Source organism: Giraffa tippelskirchi, chromosome 9 (genome assembly GCF_054371585.1).
Source record: "Giraffa tippelskirchi isolate mGirTip1 chromosome 9, T2T-mGirTip1v1.2.pri, whole genome shotgun sequence".
NCBI classification, from domain to species: Eukaryota; Metazoa; Chordata; class Mammalia; order Artiodactyla; family Giraffidae; genus Giraffa; species Giraffa tippelskirchi.
The window spans coordinates 31064119-31083245 of NC_137283.1; the positions used below are offsets into that span (position 1 = coordinate 31064119).

General features: G+C 41.2%; 1 protein-coding gene and 1 pseudogene across 17 annotated transcripts in view; one reads left to right on the plus strand and one right to left on the minus strand.

Annotated features, from left to right (window-relative positions):
* FRMD4B (FERM domain containing 4B) overlaps positions 1-11869 on the plus strand; it is a 388656-nt gene extending 376787 nt beyond the window's left edge. For 13 of the 17 annotated variants that reach the window (XM_081528400.1, XM_081528396.1, XM_081528395.1 and 10 more), the window contains 3 exons: positions 808-1619; positions 5975-6107; positions 10120-11869. In XM_081528400.1, the coding sequence (XP_081384526.1) occupies positions 808-1619; positions 5975-6107; positions 10120-10240 (1066 nt within the window). In that variant the 3' untranslated portion in view covers positions 10241-11869. Of the gene's footprint in view, positions 1-807; positions 1620-5974; positions 6108-8692; positions 8782-10119 lie in introns of all 17 variants that reach the window. The other 4 variants (XM_081528391.1, XM_081528390.1, XM_081528389.1 and 1 more) reach the window with 1 other exon arrangement.
* A 3927-nt stretch (positions 11870-15796) lies between these two features.
* On the minus strand, positions 15797-18313 carry LOC145521086 (large ribosomal subunit protein uL23 pseudogene; annotated as a pseudogene).
* Positions 18314-19127: the final 814 nt, after the last annotated feature.

Consider the following 19127-nt stretch of genomic DNA (forward strand, 5'->3'; position numbering starts at 1 on the left):
CTAAGATTTTGTTTCACTTTGCTGTGTTTTTAATCACTTTCTGCAGGAGGACTTTATGGCTCTACATTTTCTATGCACTTAACAGTTCAAATATATCAGCCAAGAAAATGTTCTTGAAAATATATTTTGTTTGGGTAGATATTGGATGTTTTGTGCCTTAATTCTTCCAACCAGACATTACTCTCTGTTATTCAATGGTGTGGATGAAGATAATGACAACAGTGACATTTTGAAGTGTTTACTTGAAGGCTGTGTGTTTTATATGTCCTATATTATTTAGTCCCCACAACAAGTCTGATTGGAGATATTAGGTACTATTTTTGTCCTTGTTTTACATTAAAGAGAGGGAGATTAGTTAAATATCTTGCCCATGTTCATACACCTGGGAAGTGATGGAGCCATGAGTCAACCCAGAGATCTCCAGTAGCCTAGCCAGGCTTTGCCCCCCCCTTCACCCCATGAATGCTGCCTTCACCCTAGTCTATGTATCCTGCTATCCTGTTGGGAAAAAGGACCCTCCAAAGACATGTGGGTTTTTCTTAGGCTTTGCTGCAGATTGTCCATCATCAATTTAGCCTCTCTATTTTCAAAGAGGAATGTGGACTGCCCAATTGACCGAACCTATTTCTTTTCTCATTTTGACCATGTGAAACCAGTGAATTCTGTTGTGGGTCAGCTTTGGAAATCTAAAAAATCCTATTGCAGTTCAAGAGCTATCAACTCATTCAACATGATGTCCTTTTCCCTTATCTCAATCCTCCTTTCCTTCTTTGGCCTTAGCAAGCTTGCCTCTCTCTCCTCTTTCAGACCTGAGCCTTCATCTCAGCACTGCCGCCAGCGGAGTGGAAGCCTCGAGTCTCAGTCTCACCTGCTTTCCGAGATGGACCACGAAAAGCCATTTTTCACCCTCTCCAAATCCCAAAGAAGCAGCAGCACTGAAATCCTGGATGACGGATCTTCCTACACTAGCCAGTCGAGCACCGAGTATTACTGCACCACGCCCGTGGCCTGCCCCTATTACACCACCCAGACGCTGGACACTCGCTCCCGGGGTCGCAGACGGTCCAAGAAACAGAATGTCTCGACTTCCAATTCGGGAAGCATGCCCAACCTAGCACACAAGGATAGTCTGAGGAATGGCGTCTACTCCAAGAGTCAGGAGCAGCCTCCTTCCAGCTACTACATTGCCGGGTACACACCCTACGCGGAGTGTGACCTCTATTACGCCGGCGGCTACGTCTACGAGAACGACACGGAGGGACAGTACAGTGTGAATCCTTCCTACCGGTCGTCCGCCCACTACGGATACGACCGCCCAAGAGACTGCAGCAGGTCGTTTCACGAGGACGAGGTCGACCGGGTGCCCCATAACCCGTACGCCACACTCCGGCTGCCGCGGAAGGCTGCCGCCAAGTCAGAGCACATCACCAAAAACATCCACAAGGCCTTAGTGGCAGAGCACCTGCGAGGCTGGTACCAGCGGGCCTCTGGGCAGAAGGAGCAGGGCCACAGCGCACAGACTAGCTTTGACTCAGACAGGGGCTCGCAGAGAAGCCTGGGCTTTGCCGGGCTGCAGGTCCCCTGTTCTCCGAGCAGCCGTGCGTCTTCCTACTCCTCAGGTAAGAATGGTCCCCAGATGGCATCTTCCTCGTGTCCTCCTGTTCCCACCCCACCCCCACCCCAAACCACCCTCCTCAAGGGTGCGTGAGACCAGGACCCAAGGTCAGACAAGCGGTAGCCGTTGGGTGGAGAGGCAGATTGAAGTCTAACAAACCTTCCCTGGGTTGGGGGCTTTCATGTATTTTTATCTTTTCTGGGTCTTCCATTGACAGGCACATCTCTTTAAAGTGTTCTGGGCGTTGGGATTATCAAATACACGCTGCTATATATAAAATAGATAACCAACAAGGACCTACTGGATAGCAGAGGGAACACTGCTCAATACTTAATGAATAACCTATAAGGGAAAAGATTCTGAGAAAGAAGTAATAACACTAATAAATATATATGAAAAGTGAAAGTGTTAGTCACTCAGTCATGTCTGACTCTGTGACCCCATGGACTATAGCTTCCCAGGCTCCTCTGTCCATGGAATGCTCCAGGCAAGAATCCTGGAGTGGGTTGCCATTCCCTTCTCCAGGGGATCAGCCCAACCCAGGGATTGAACCGGGTCTCCTGCATTTTTTACTGTCCGAGCCACCAGGGAAGCCCAATGTGTGTGTGTGTGTGTGTGTGTGTGTGTGTGTGTGTGTATGTGTGTACACATATACATATAAAACTAAATTTCTGGGCTGTACACCTGAAACTAACACAACATTGTAAATTAACTTTCCTTCAATAAATATAAAGTATTCACAGCATAGAGATTTGATATATTAAAAAAATAGCATAAACCCTTCAGGTAAGCAGAAAACCATCAGGATTATACATCCTTCCTTGTTCACCACGAGGAATTGGATCACCTAAAAGACAGTTCATTCTGAATGCTCCAGTCCATGCGTGAGACTTCTAAACCTCACTGGAGCTGGCATGTACTGAGCACTGTTCCTGGCACTGTTCTAAGTATTGTGCAGGTCTTGACTCAATTCAGTAATCATACATACTCCACTTTATGGCTGATCCAAGGGACTTTCAAAGATCATTTTGATTAGAGGCATTCTCTCCATGCTTTGACTTTGGTCCCTACCTCTATTACTGCTGAAGGACTTACCTGCAAACCTCCAGCTGTGCTAGGTACTTTAAAGAAAGAAATGTGGGCCTAAGAGGAGAGTCTGTTGAGCGTTTCACTTCTTCAGCAAACAAGCAGGCATGTCCAAGATGCTGAGGAGCCGGTTTTGAGCCATTTCCTGGCCTTGGATGAGTTCACGGTTTAGTTAGCAACCAGAGGAATGTATGAACGTTAAGCAATATTAAAGCTCTAAGAGACAGGAACTGTGTGAAAAAAACTGAGGTCATGCGTCTTGCAGGCCATCTCAAGCATGACACCTTAATGAGACATAGCTCAGGGATTCTTGAATCACTGTGTGATCATCAGCGAAAACTGTTCCTTTAAAAGTTTCCTAGTGTTGTTGACAAGAGGCATTTCCATGGAGATTTCTGTTTGGGTTCGAGTGCTCTGCTCTTTGTGCAGAACTTTGGACTTTCCCACTTATTACCACATCTAACATGAAAAGCCTCCTGTACTTACTTCTTATTTGTGGCTCTGATGTAGAGAAGGCCTTTCTTGCCCTTCAGGTTGAGGGTGTGCCTTGAGAAACTTTCAGAAACTAAAGAATGAGGGCTGAGATGCATGTGGATGGTCATCAGGGCACAGGGCTGGCGTAAATCTACCCCATCATCTCTCTAACCATCGAGGCCAGGGAGAAGCAGGTGTAACTCAGAAATTTCAGCATTCCTGGCTGTTGGCTCAGAACTGGGGCAAAGACAACAATGGAGATAACACTTCCTGGTGTGAGCCTTTCTGATAAGCAGCACGATTTGGCCCCATAGGCCAAAAGGCATCACGTTTTTAAGGAATTAGAGGGATGGAATCAGTGCTCTCAGAATTGCCTTTTGGAATTTTCCTCATTCCTGTCTACATTTTGTAGCTGCGGCGATGTGTTTCAACAAGCACACATCATTCTCACGGAGAGAGAAGTTTCCGATTAATTGGCCGAATCAGTCGGGTTTTGTAATCCCTTCTAGCCACCTAAAGGCTCTCTGGGTGACTCAATTTTAGTAGTCAGGACAGCCACCATTTATTGGCAACTTAACGCTGTGCCACCCGGCCTGCTCAGCACTTTATGTGTATGCTCCCACTGAGTGTATGCAACAGTTCTGTGTAATGAGTGCTGTTGCTATGTTTATTATTATTACCCTAATCTTACAGACGAGGCACTTCTGGCTTAGAGTGCTTAAATGACCCTGCCCGTAGGAATTCTATTACTGCTCTGATATCCCAACCACCACGCCTCACCACCTGACGTAGAGTTATGAAACCTTCCTGGAAGTGAGACTTTTACATCCTTAAGTCAAATCCTTGTGGCATCCAGGACTACAGATGAGTTTTGAAGTGTGTTAGTCTCACACTGATCACATGTGCTTTGTGGTTATAAAAGAGAGGGGGAGGTTGGCCGCCAGGAACAGGAATCAGAGAAGAGCTGGAAGGCTCCAGGAACAGTGTGGGGCTTTTGAGTCTCGGATGACGTGCGTGGCGTTGTGCACAGAGGCGTGGACCAGGGCTCATTTTAGAGTTGTTGTTGTTCAGTTGCCAAGTCGTGTCCAACTCTTCGCAAACCCCGTGGACTGCAGCACATCAGGCTTCCCTGTCCCTCACCATATCCCAGAGTTTGCCCAAGTTCATGTCCATTGAATCGGTGATACCATCCAACCTTCTCATCCTCTATCGCCCTCTTCTCTTTCTGCCTTTAATCTTACCCAGCATCAGGGTCTTTTCCAATGAGTCTGCTGTTTGCATCAGTTGGCCAAAGTATTGAGATAGAACAGCAAATGCCCAGCAATGGGGCATTCACCGGGTTTTGCTCCCATATTATGCCCTTGCTTTATTTTTTTGTTTTTTTATCATTTTTAAAGAAAAATTTTTAAATTGAAGTATAGTTGATTTACAGTGTTGTGTTAGTTTTAGGTGTATAGCAATGTTATTTAGTTATATATGCATATGTATATTTATGCTTAAGTAGCCTGGTAGGCTGCAACCCATGGGGTCACGAAGAGTCAGACACAACTGAGCAACTTCACTTTCACTTTTCACTTTCACGCATTGGAGAAGGAAATGGCAACCCACTCCAGTGTTCTTGCCTGGAGAATCCCAAGGACGGCGGAGCCTGGTGGGCTGCCGTCTATGGGGTCACACAGAGTCGGACACAACTGAAGTGACTTACCAGTAGCAGCAGCATATGTGTATATATATTCTGATGCTTTTCCTATATAGGTTATTATCAAATATTGAATATAGTTCCCTGTGCTATATATATAATAGGTCTTTGTTTTTATTTGTTTTATACACAGTAGTATATATATGTTACTCCCAGATTCCTAATTTATCCTTCACCCCCATCATTCACCGTTGGTGACCATAAGTTTGTCTTCTCTGTCTTTGAGTCTTTTTATTTTATAAGTAAGTTCATTTGTATTATCTTTTAGATTCCACATATAAGTGATATCATATGATATTTGTCTTTGTGATTTCACTTAGTATGATAATCTCTGGGTGCATCCATGTTGCTGCAAATGGCATTATTTCATTTCTTTTTATTTAGATCCTTGTCTTGTTCTAGATTAGTCCTTCAGAAGAACTAAATCTCTTCTTCCTAAAATCTTTCCTATACTATTTACCTTCCCCCTACCTCAATCCCAAACTTTTTTTAAAAGGCAAAAACAGGCCTTGATCCTACTGGTGATCAATACCACCTTTGGGTGAAGAACCCGCAAGTTTCAACAAGGCAATGTACAGAATGCATTTCTTCCAAAAGTCTTCAAGAAACTCAAACTTGTCGTCTTTGCTTTACAATTGAAGCCTATGAAGCTATCCAGCCACCATAGCCTTACTGGGAGACTGGGAAGATTCATTTAGTATATGAATATTGTTTTTTCTGGCTTGTCTTTTGGGTTATTTTTATAGCGTATAACTTTACTCAGATTTATAATAATAGTAGCTATCATTTATTGCTAGGCACAGTGCTAAATATTTGCACTAACTAGCTTATTTAATCCTGATATTGTCCCTGTATAGAATATATTTATATTGTCCCCACTTTACAGATGAAGAAACTGAGGCTTAAAGAGGGTAAACTGTTTGCCCAAGGTCACATGGCCAGTAAGTGACCAAATTGGAATAGGAACTCTCTTGATTCCAAACACTGGCTTTTAAGATTGACTCTGCACGCAGCTGATTATAACATGCATCTGAATGACCCAAACAATTCTCACTTTGAATAGTCCCACTAATTTTGTCTCTTTTCATTTTTATTTCTAGTGTCTTCCACAAATGCTTCTGGGAACTGGAGGACCCAGATAACCTTAGGGCTATCCGAATACGAGATCCCGGCACATTCTTCCTACACCAGCTGCTATAGCAACATCTATAATCCTTTACCCTCTCCAGGCAGGTAAGAGAGCAATGCTCAAAAATTTCAGTACCCTGTTCTTGATCTAAAGAATTCAGGAATCCAATTTTATTTTATGAACACTAAGTAATCTTGCTCAAGTGTTGGCAAATATAGTCTAAAATCAGCTGCCACCTATGTTTAAAAGTAAAGTTTTATTGGAAAATCAGCCATGCTTATTCATTTACTTGTTCCCTGTGGCTGTTTCTGTACTATAAGGGCAGAGGGGAGTAGTTGCAGCAGAGATCTTATGGCCAACAAAGCTAAAAATACCTAGCCCTTTAAGAAGTTTGTTAATATTTAATCCCGCTCATTCAGATATGACCCTCTTAGAATTCTATACTTTAGGTTCTGTGTCTGAAGGGTTCTTTTTAATTGCTGTACTTGAAGCTATATTATTGATATACCCATTTAAGGCTCTCTTGGAACCTGGCAGGGAAAAATATCTCTATGCCAGAAACCGCTGTTCATTCCTCCTAGACAGTTGGTGGGCTTGATTTCAAACATTTGCTGCCTTTTTGTGTCTGACCCTGTGTTCATTAAGAAGCAACAGACGCAGCCAGCTGTCCTGTGTGTCTGTAATAGTACTCCTTTGTAAACATTTAGAGGAAATAGACAAGGAGAGTTTGTTAAAATGTGATTTTTAAAAAAGATTGCCAACTCTGGGTTATATGTTTTTCAGTTCTTTGCATACATGGGAGGAGTTAAAATTGAAGCTTTTGTTTTTCTCACTCACTTTCTCACAATATAATCTGTACCCCTGGTGCCAAGAAGTAAAGCACTTTCTGGTTTGTTTTAAGAAAAGCTTAATTTTGCTTTCTTTAAGTCAGATTGCTTCAGGCATAGGAGGTTTCCATAGACTGTAACTTTTAAAGGTGAATACTGGTGAGTTTGAGGTTACTTTCTTATTAAAGCACTCAGTGTTATAAGCAAATTGGAGATATTTAACCCCAAAAGCCTTGTTTTTCTTCTCCATATTTAGCTAAAGTTTTTCTTGGCTTAAAATATCAGGCCAATTGTCTCAACTCAACAAAGGGTGTGCTCAAAATAGAATTTTAATGAAAATATACTTCAGAGGACATCAGATAGCTTGGAATTCTGTAGATAATGCTTGTAAATGCGTTAGGAGCAGGAAGATTTGGCCCAAGATTTGAGCTGAATTTTTTCAATTCAGTTCTAATCATTTTGTATAATACATTTGCAAGTAATTTTCCTCTTTGCATACTTCCACTTTCCTTTTTATTAACTGAATTAGAAGCTATATAAAAAACCATTCAGGGCATAAGACGGTTCTAATATCCTAAGCACCACTTTCATTCGACTCAGGAAGTGTTAAACATTTTTAGAGAATATCTGTTTTTACAAAGTTCATCCACCTACTTCAGCCAGCCCAGGAGGGCCTGATAACAGCATCTGGTGTCAGAAGGGGCATGATATACAGGAAATTAGAAACTATTTAAAGATCCCTATTGTGTGTGTGTGCATGCGCACATAATATGAGCCCATTGTAGACACTGGGAAAATAATAAAGGAATAAATAAGTGGGAAATAATTTACCCATAATGCCACCATCTAGAGATATTAGCTAGTAACATTTCTGCCACATGTCCCCCATTTTTCTGTATTCATTTTTACATGGTCATAATGATATCATATATACAATTTTATATCCTTCACTATACATGAAATTCTACACCCCAATTTTTTAGTTAATATCTCAACATATATGTTCCTTTTTTAAAAAAATCTCTTTAAGCATTGTTTTATGTTACCAATATGGTATTCCACTCAGTAAATACTTTATGTGTTTATTTAACAATTCCCCATAATTTGATTTTAAATGACTTCTAAATTTCCTTTCTTTTTTTTAATTGTAAGTAATGCCTTTGAGAATCTTTGAGGAAAATATTTGTCTGAATTCCAGATTATTTCCTCAGGATATATTCCAGTAAGTTGGTTTAATGGATCAAATTGAAAAGCCTATTTTTTAAACCCCTGCTTTCTAGAAAGATTTGTCAGCTTACCCTCCTAGCACAGAGAGTTATGGAAATGCTTATTTCTACCCATTTGTCGGTTTAGGATTTTATTTTTATTATGAAACAGTCTGATCAATATAATTCAACCTATTAATAAGCGAAGTATAATAACAATCCTCCATAAAGCTTTAGAAATTTGCTCTAAAATCACATGCTATTTTTTATGACAATATAATTTTCAAATAACAGAAAAGTTGGGTTTCAAGATAAAGATAAAAGCTTTGATCTGCCCTTAAAGATTTGAAATATTGAGTCATAGATGAGTTTGTTTTTTAAAATGAAGCATATATTATGTATTTCCTTAGAGTGTCCAGAGCTTAATAATGTGATAGAAACCTCCAAATTGATACCAATAATTTTTTTCCTTGTATGATGTAGTACAACTGTCAGCAGCAAAACTTTCCAAAGTTAGAAATGTTGAAGTCTCTTACGCTACCAGTATGTGACAAATTCTTGGCTCTGCTGCTCCAAACTGTGTTTTAAAATGATTTTTTTTCTTTCACTTCCTGTTTTCCATTTCCCATCCCCTTCCTTATCAAACTCTATTACTAGGCAAAACCAAGGGCTTCTGTCCCGGAGAATGGCTGTGTCTCCAGAAATGAGATCAGTTACAAATTCTCTTTTAAGTGTAGCCAGCTGTAGTAAGTACAGTGCCTCCAGTCTGTGCGTTGCTTCTTGCATAGCAGGAGCTTTGCCTGTTCTGACTGATGTGTGAAGTGACAGAAATCTGCCTCTGTTTTTGTATTACAAAAAAAATAGAAAAGCCCACTAAATACTTGGCTTTGCATAGTGTTTCTCTCCAAAGCGCTTTTCCAAAGGACTTTTTATTCACCTGTACTAAAGGACATTAAGATTTAAAATAAAAAGAAAACTACTAACTATCTAACCTGTTCTAACGTACTATTACAGGAATGAGGTTTTGCTTATTGAAACAGTGTGTATAACAGGATGCCCTCATTTGGATGTATTTAATACCTTCCAAATGGGCCCGTGATCTTATGTGATGCTGTTTTAATTTACACCTGACCCATACACCCTAGGGATGTAAAATGTCCCAAGGTACCCTTGCCTCCCTTTAAATATATTCCTTCGTTGCCAAGAAAAACATCTAGTATATGTCTCTTAATTTGAAGAATGCTTAAAGGGTGACTGTCAAAAATACTTCAAAAATTGAAAATACTACTCTCACACAAACAGAAAATGAGCATATGTGAAAGATTTACTTAACTCCTTCATGAGAGAACTAATAGAATGGTAAGGCTATTCCCAGAGAATTCAAAAGACTGAATTCCACACACCAAAAGAGAGAGTACTGAGATAAGATTCCTCCAGTTGACACAAAAGCAGTTAATATCCTGGGCAATAAAACTATGACCATAATCTTTTTACTAGACAGAGGGTTGCTGTGTATTTCTTCCGTACAGAACCACCCCCCCCCAAGTTAACATGTAACTTAATCTTGGTACTCATCCATGGGAAATGCAAGTCAGACAAGTCTGTCTCTCGGGATTTTCCTGGTGGTCCAGTGGTTAAGAATCCACCTTGCAATGCAGTGGACACAGGTTCCATCTCTGGTCCGGGAACTAAGATCCCACGTGCCGCGGATCAGCTAAGCCCACCTACCACAAATACAGAAGCCCGCGCTCTCTAGAGCCTGTGTACCACAACTAGAGAGTCCATGCCCACAATGAAGGATCCTGCATGATCCACCTAAGACCTGATGCTGCCAAGCTAATAAATAAATACATATTTTTTAAAAAGTCTGTCTCTCAAGAGAAATATATACTCCTTGCATGGGCCTGTTAGACCATGTTCTAGTATGACATTGAAAAAAGCACACAGTCATCCCTTGCCTTATTTTGGAGTCTTGAACCATTTTCTTAACTGTGTTTCCTACTAACTTCTTTGAGTGTAGTAACCTTTGTACTCTGGGAGCAAAAATAACCCCAAGTTGTAACGTTTCTGGTTTCCTTTCATAGACCGTACACAGAGACAGGTCAACTGGACGGTACAGATGGAAACCGGCTGGAAGACAGCCCGGAGAGTAGTGAGCAGAGGCTCTTCTGGCACGAAGACTCCAAGCCCGGAACATTAGTCTGAACTGCGGGTGGGCCTCCTGACCAAGCACTGCGTTCTCACACTAGTGTGCCTTGCAAAATGTGTTTGTCTTCCTGGAAGGCCGTAGGCTCTAGAAACCTGAAGGCCTCCGAGGTGGAAAGGAGGACTCCGTTGGCCCCGGAAGTGAATCACACACTAAGCCGCACAAAGCCCTTGAATGACATCCCGCCTTTCCAAGTCTAGATGCTCACCTAACGGAGCAAGGTCAAGACCACGTGTGAACCTTTGCCGAGGAGGACTTGGCCTTTACCAAGAGCAAGCACTTTGTAAGGGAATAAAAGTGGTTGAAGGCAGACCTCAAAACTGTGAAAAATGCATTCAGGGTCTCCCAAAGGAAAGAAGGACAGGGGAAATTCAGAGCACAATTCAGGATGATGAGAGAAGGGAAGCTGGAAGCTCTTTAGTCACTGCTCACCATCGGAAAGTTTGAATTTGTGAGCTGGCGAAGAATTACATACTATGTCTACCCAGACATGAACAATTCAGACAGTGTTGACAAATTACTTGAAGAGAAGCTGGATTTTCATGAAGTTCTGAATGAGTATAAATGTTTTTAGGCCGTTATCAAGAGTAATGGTTTTCATAAGCACCACAAAATGGGTTCTGGAAAGACTTATGGCCATATTGTCCTGTAATATAACTATGGTAGCAGATTGGGGAAAATGAAGCAACCCATTGAGTAACTGACAAACTCTGCTTGGAGAATTTTCTAAGGTACAATATCATTGAGTTCCTTTTTTCCTTTCTATGCCAACGGCATGAGCTATCTTCTTCAGGCTGGTAACTCTCCAACATGGCTGTCATTGCAATGACAGACCTGATATGGAAAGTTTTTATAACCAAGAGTTTGGAAAAGTATTTTAAGGTGATACAGAAAGAACCTAACATAATATAAAGAAAAACAGCAACAACGAAAAGAAAGACACAAAGCCTACATCATTTTCTATGAATCACGTGCCTTAAAATTGTGAACATTTGAAAAATAAGCATATTGTCTGGATTCCCCAGGTAGTTCTAAGTCACCAAGTGACAAAAGCAAGATTATTCATTAAAAACAAAAACGAAAACCCTCCAAGCTGCAGTAGATTTAATTATGAGGCTAAAACTACCTCATACTTTCCTTGGAAGAACTAGTTCGCTATGGTTTATTGTAGGATGTTTTGGAGTTTTCGTTTTTTGTTTTTTTTTTTAAGCAAATATTTCCATATTCTAGATGGATCTTTTTCGTCATCTTTACTCTGCTTCAGAATTCCACAGAAGGTGCTCCTTCCCTCTCTTTTATACAAGTTTCTTGTTTATATTGTGAATAGAGAAGTTTCTGAACAACTTTTTGGGGACATTTTCTATCTATATTCCAAAGCATGTAATATATACATAAAGGTGATTTGTTAAACTGGTCCTTAGTCATTTGAATCATTAAAAATGAAGTTTGGGGGGGAGGAAATTTGGAAAACAAAAAGACATGCAAACAAATAACTTATTCCCTTTTCCATATTTGTATAGCCTTCTAGAAACAGAAATACCCTTTTGCATATTCTTTTACTGTTCTGACTTTTTTAGACCTATTTTTTTTTTAGATAGGTCAATAAATTGAAGGTGTGCTACTGAAAATGTTTATGTATCCTTCCATTTATGTTCAGGGCTCACACAAAGCAATTGAAATTGCTCTACTTCAAGTAATCAGGCTGGTGGAGACTGCAGATTTTTAGTGATATTATTACTGTATTTTATGGGTTCCAAGACGGCCGTTTTTTCATACTTACATCTTCAAAATCAGGGTGCATCTTTTGACTACTAACATGTTATAGCTGAATTAGCAATTTTTTTTTCTTTATATAAAATAGTGCTATGTCTTAGAATGGGTGAAAGACAGTAGTTTAAATTGCCTCATCGAGAATAACCATTGCAAATTTTTAGGCTTCTTAATCTTACAAGTGTTGTTTATTTGTAACAAGTCATTCTTTCTAGTTTTGCAGACTGTCAAACAGGTCTTTTACATTCAAAAATATATTTCTTTTCTGTTATCTTTTAACCCCATGCAATGGGGCGAGGGGAGTGGGAAGTGAAATATAGGGAGATTAGTATTTCTGTACAAGTGCTTTACATGGAAATAAGGCATCATTTATTTTCCTCATAAAGAAGTGATATGCTCAGAATTGCAGGTATACCTTGAAAAAAAAAAAACTTTGCTCCCAACTAGGAAAAGAAGTTACTGAAATTGAAAGTGGGTCTGCTATATGATTTTCCTCATCTTTTTTTGAAAAGCACTTCTTAACCACATTATTGATATGCTTATTAATATCCAAAAAGTGACAGAGGTAAATTTTTCAATACATCAGATTGCTATATTTTTTATTGCAAAATATCATACCCTCCTATTAAAAATCTTAAATTCAAACGTGAAGCAAATATATAACATAAAAACACCATCGTGCCCTATAACCTAACATTACCAGATACAATTGTTAATTTATTGTATGTCGGTTCAGATTGTTTTCTATGCCTATAATAATTTCTTTAAAAACAGCATCATATAACAAGTACACTTTTACAACTTCTACACTTTTACAATTTTATCATCAAAACATATTGGGCCTCACTTTTTGTCAGTATATATTGATCTACCTCAGAAAGATGTATGTTTTACAAGGTGGATTGAAAAAAATTGCCTCACCTTCCTGGATGTTAAATTTTTTTCTCTATTTGAGAAAAGTATCCAAGATCCTTCCTTGTATTCATAAAAGCTTAATGTTAAGCAATAAAGATTCCAGAATTGTTTTGAACTATTAGTTTAAAGCCTGTTCTTAGGAACAAAGGTTCAAATGTCAGTCCTTAAGAACTTTCAGAATTGAAATAATGCCTTTCTTCGGTACAGTAGAAAAGTTTTGATGTGAAAATACAATGTCTTCCTGAAGCTTACAGTGCAGTGAGGGAGAAACAAAAGTGATCAGCTGGAGTAGCTTAAAATGATCATCAGTCCTATGGGGGCCAAGAGTGGTGAGAAGAAAGGGGACGTGAATAATACCTTAGTTTTGTGGGACATGAGACCTTTCTAGCAGTGATGCTGAAGCCTGGTTTTAGGGATTGGTAAGAAAAGATCCAGTTAAGCAAAAAGGAAAAGAAGCTCTAGGGCTTGGAGAGTGGCATTATGGCCTTTGCCATGGCCCCAAAAGGTAGGAGAAGCTTAGCCAGTTTTAGAAACTGAAAGAATAGGAGGGCAGATTTTTTCCAAGATTAAAGAGATGTAGGTAATAAAGCTGTCATTTTTGAGCTCTTGCCATTGTCGCAACGATGGGCTAAGTGCTTTAACACATTACTTTTTTTAATCCTTTCTTCAATTGTGTGACAGAGTTCGTCTTATCCCAGGAAAAGGGTTTAAAGGAGTTCCCTGGTGGTCTAGTGGTTATGTCACAGGAAGGGGTCCCCCTTCCAGGGCCTGAGAGTGGGCTCTTGTCCGACAGTCAGAAATGAATTGTCCCAGGAGACACACATGCTGAGAAAGGTGGGATGGGGGCGCCGGGGGAAGAGAGCAGCATAGTAAGGGGACCCCCCGAGAACAGCTCTGCCACGTGGCTTGCAGCCTCCAGTTTTAAGGTAACCAGGTTAGTTTCAGTTGTCTCTGGTCAATTACCATGACTCAGGGTCCTTCCTGGTGGCGCATGCGTGAGTACCGCATGCGTGCATCTGCATGTGCGTGCATGCCTGTCTCTCAGATAAGATGGATTCCAGCGAGAGTAATCCTGGGAGGTTGGTAGGACTTTGGGACCAGCCTCTCCTCTCTCCTTATGAGGTTTCCCGAATTCTTCTACTTGTCGCTACCTTGTTCTGCATTCCTTACCAGGACCCCCTGTTTAAGCTAACTCATACAAGTGGTTAGTATGGTGCCTGGCTAGGGTGGGCAGTTTCAGTCAGTGGTTTCCCTAACAGGACTCTGAGCTTTCACTACTGAGGGCGCAAGTTTAATCACTAGTCCAGGAGCTAATCACATGCTGCAAGCCACACAGCACGGCCAAAAACAGAAGAAAAGGATATAAAGAGATTCAGGAAGATTACCGTGGCCTTGGTGGCTTGACCACACAGAAGGTAAGTTATAAAGCCAAAACTCAAACCTACGTCTGATTCCAAAACTTCTGCTGTCTGTTGCCATGATATTATAAACAGGGACTGCTCACCAAGCACCTTCCTTTAGTGGAAACCAAAAGAAATGAAAAATAAGAGAAGGAGCGAATAGGAGACAGCCTGGGGAGGAGAAAGAGGGAGGGCCAGCAGGAGGGATGGAAATCGGAATAGCATGGTAAAAATAACAGCGCAAAGGACAGTCCAGGGCAGTCTGCAGTTTGTGAGTTTTCAGGATGTGCAATTCAGACACTTCTGTCTGATGAGGGTGTGGCTTGAGAATATGCCTAATGAAGGGCTAGTTAACAACCAACTGGGCAAGAATTACGTTTGCACAAAGGGTGGAGGAGGAAAGCAATGGCATTTAAGGAATGCCCTGAAAAGTCCTAGGCTTCCCTAGTGGCTCAGTGGTTAAAAAAAAAAAAAATCCACCTGCCAGTGTAGGAGACGCAGGTTCAATCCCTGGATCAGAAAGATTCCTTGGAGAAGGAAATGACAACCCACTCTAGTATTCTTGGCTGGGAAATCCCATGGAGAAAGGAGCCTGGTGGGCTGCAAGGAGTCAGACACAACTGAGCTGCATGCATGACATGGCTGGAAAATCCTATTATATAGACTAGCTTTATAACCTCCTAACCACACTGCATTGGCATTGGAGAAGGAAATGGCAACCCACTCCAGTGTTCTTGCCTGGAGAATCCGGGGGACGGGGGAGCCTGGTGGGCTACCGTCTATGGGGTCGCACAGAGTCGGACACGACAGAAGTGACTTAGCAGTAGCAGCAACCACACTGCACCCTCCTAGCACAAACACAGGACTTTTCCCTATAACCATTCTTTATATTGTCCTCTCCTCAATTTCGTGGGAAAATGGTGCCATAAGGAGATCAAAGATTGGAAAGCCAGAGTGAGAAAGATCTCTTTAGGGAGACTGACAGCCCCAAAAGTGGGAAGGGCATTCTCAGCAGCCCTTCAATTACCATGAAAGAAGCCTTCCTGGGAGTTGATAGTGGGTGTCTGGGCAGACATCACCATCTCTATAAAGCAGTGCTTATGCAGGCTTTGAAGTCAGGCAGATCTGGAGACATGCTGTCGGGCTTGGAATCAATCCCAACGCGTTGGCTCTCTGGTTGTATGATCAAGGGTCATTTTCCTAACCTCCCTGGGCCTCAGTTTCCTGTCTAGGACACATCACGCAAGAGTATTTTGTGGGCTGAACAAGATAATGTGCATACCAACGAGGACCTACTGTACAGGACATGCGACTCTGTTCAATGTTATTTGGCAACCTAGATGGGAGGAGCGTTTGGGGGAGAATAGAAACATGTATACATATGGCTGAGTCCCTTCACTGTTCAACTATCACAACATTGTTAATTGCCTATATTCCAGTACAAAATGGAAAAAAAAAAAAAAAACAGACTCAAAGAAGTGACCGATCCAGGCAGTTTTTATACCTTTTAGACAAAAGAAACAATAAATTAAGTAGCGAGAAAAACAAAAAAGATAATGTACATAAACAGCTCAGCACAAAAATCGAGTCCCCAGCAGATGCTTCATAATATAAATTATCCCCTGAAACAAAGGTGGTGATGTTGAGGATTAGAGTGTCTAGAAAGTTGGGGTTCAGAGGATCTGCACTGCCTTAGTTTAACCACTGAAATGACAACACTATTGAAACAATTCATCATAGGTCTCAAGTACTGTCAGGAGCATATGGAATTTTTTTTCTCTTATTTAACTCTCAGAGCAAGTTTGCAATTATTAATCACAAACAAAAGCTCAAGGAAACTGAGTAGTTTGCCCAAGTTACGTATCAAGAAAGCACGCAGACCTGGATTGCAGTTCACAAATGCATTCAGTAGAATATTTGAAAATTATGAATTCGTGCCCCGCTGGTGTACACCGTGGAAGGAGGCTGCATAAAGATTAACCCAAGAAGTCAAACTGATTAAGATGTTTTCCTGACCTTTCCATCAGAGCCCTCCTGCAAGGCCAGGCCTAAGGCAGGGTATAGTTTAAAGAGCCTGAGGGTGAGTGCCCTGGCTGCTTCACCCTGGGCTTGAGCTTGCTACTAGCTCGGAGATTGGTACCTGCCTTTTCATGTGTATAAGAGTGCAAACAAGCCAGTTATGAAGGTGGCCAGATTTAGCAAATGCAAATGCAGGATGCCCAGTTAAATTTGTACAATAGCTCTAATATTTATTGGGGGAGGAAAAAACAGCTGCATATAGGACATTTGGGGTATCCTGATTTAACAAAATCAATAAGGGACACCAACCAAAATCATTCCACACAGAACATATCCCATAGATACAGGACACCTGGCAGCCCTACCTGCCAGTCCTCTGTCCCAGGGCAGGTGGGACTGTAACAATGTATGAAAAGCTTTGGGGGATGGTACGCTCGGGACATAGGTCTCACACCTCTGTGTGGAGAGAAGTTGGCCCTGCTCAATACAAAGCCTTTCTTCATATCAGAAACCTTCCAGGCTAGGCCTGGTTTGGTCCGTCAATATGCACAGAATGAAGCTCTTCTGGAAGGGCACCCCTGAGAAAACCTTTCCTAAACCAGTTTCCTCTGGCCTAGCACGCCGGTGTTTGCAAAGTTGGTCAACGAGGACACCTAGAGGCCTGCATGGGCTATTGCAGGCAGGAGATTGATGGGGCCGCCCCACAATACTGAATTCAAACGCATGTACAAACCAGGTTTAAAGGCTCTTCAGAAAAAAAAAAAAAAAATTGAACAGCCGAAAGTTTGATTTATTAGCGATGTCTTCTTGGGGAAGTTAAATTTTTTTAAAATATCATATTCCAATAAGAGAGAAATAAAAATTGCAACATGAAATTTTAAGGATTCAGTAAAACCATGAACTCCCAGTGCCTCGGACACAGCCAGCGTTTATCAGTGTTTGTTGTCATTATTGTTTCTAATATGACACTTGCAAGGACGTGGAATACAAGGGAGCTGTTATTAATAACTTTTAATAATATTATAAACTTTGTCAATAAAATTAAAATGATAAGTATCAATCATATTTAACATTCATTGAGTACCAGGGCTGGGATTAGATTAAAGTGAGTGAAGTACTTGCTCAAGTGCAAAATGTAAGGGGGCACCAGAAAGCCCAGATAAATAAAGATAAATAATATTTCAACACAGTCTTTGAAAAATAATCAAGGGAATTCCATGGTGGGCCAGTGCCTCCACTGCCGAGGGCTGGAGTTCAATCCCTGGTCAGGGAACTAAGAGTCCACAAGTCGAGTGGCATGGCCACAAAAAATATATATATATTTTTTTATTTTGTGAAAACTTTTATATTTGGAATTAGCCAAATGGACTCAGTTTGCATGTATGTGCACTCAAGTCATATCTGCCTTTTTGCAACCTCATGGACTGTAGCCTGCCAGGGCCCTTTATCCATGGAATTTTCCAGTCAAGAATACTGGAGCAGGTTGCCATTTCCTTCTCCAGGGGGTCTTCCGTACCCAGGGATCGAACCTGAGTCTTTTGCATCGCCTGCATTGGCAGGTGGGTTCTTCACTATCTGAGCCACCAGGGAAGCCCTGGATGATCCCAGCTTTGTTGGCAACATCATTGTCAGGAGCCAGTCGAACACATGCCTTTTCTCTCCAACAGTCCTGATCAGGGAGTTGACCTTAGCCACGTCAGTGTCACAGAGCTTCTTCACAGCCTGTTTGAGTTGGTGCTTGTCGGCCTTGACATCCACAATGAATACCAGTGTGTTGTCTTCTATTCTCTTTGTGGTGAGGGGGACCTTGATGATGGCATAGCAGTCAAGTTTGTTTCTTCCGCGGGTGCTCTTCCTAGGATATTTGGGCTGCCTCCTAAGTCGCAGTGTTTTGGGCTGCTGGAAGGTGGGTGACGTCTGGATTTTTTTTTCTTTGTGGCTGTGGACGCCTTTCAGCACTGCTCTCATAGCCTTCAAAGCCTTTGCTTTGGCTGCAGCTTTGGTAGGGGGACAGGGGCTTCCTTCTTCACCTTCAGCACCGTCTTTGTGAAAAGCCACAAAATATTTTTAAAAATCAAAATAATCAAAACCTAGGCAAAAAAAAAATCCATGATGGTATTTTTATGTTTTAAAAATATAAAAATTTAAAATAAGGTTAGACTCAGTATTACTGCTTATTCCTTTTGCCTCAGGCTCTAACATGACTCCGCACTACACTGCATTGACCTGCACTGTGCTAACACGTCATCCTACCACCAGAGGAGGCAAGCATTAAATATACCCATTTTACAGATGAGAGAAAGGAAACCCAGAGAAACTCCTCATGTACATTGCCCAGGGCCACATAACTAGGTGTGAAGCCAGAAATCTACCCCAGATTGAACAATTCTAAAGCTCACATCTCGCCCTTTCTATCTTCCCATTCACAAAGGGATGCAGGCTAACATTTTTCTACCCCAAGGTATAATTTCACTTGTGCTATGTGTAGAATTGCCAGAGTTACCAACTAAAAGTAAAGGATACCCAGTTAAATTTGAAGTTGAGAAAAAAATTTTAATGGATGTATGTCCCGTAATGTCCTTTATCTAACTATTCTCCTCCCTGCCCCATTACCAAGGCAACCAGACATTTTAATAAACAGAATTTCAAAATGGAATTTTGAATCTGCTGGGTTAAGCCTACCATGTCTGTACCTGAGCACAGACCAGGAATAATAAAGGGCTTTAATAGAGTAACAAGAGCCAAAAACAAAAAAATAGAGGAAATTGGCTTAAAATCTTAG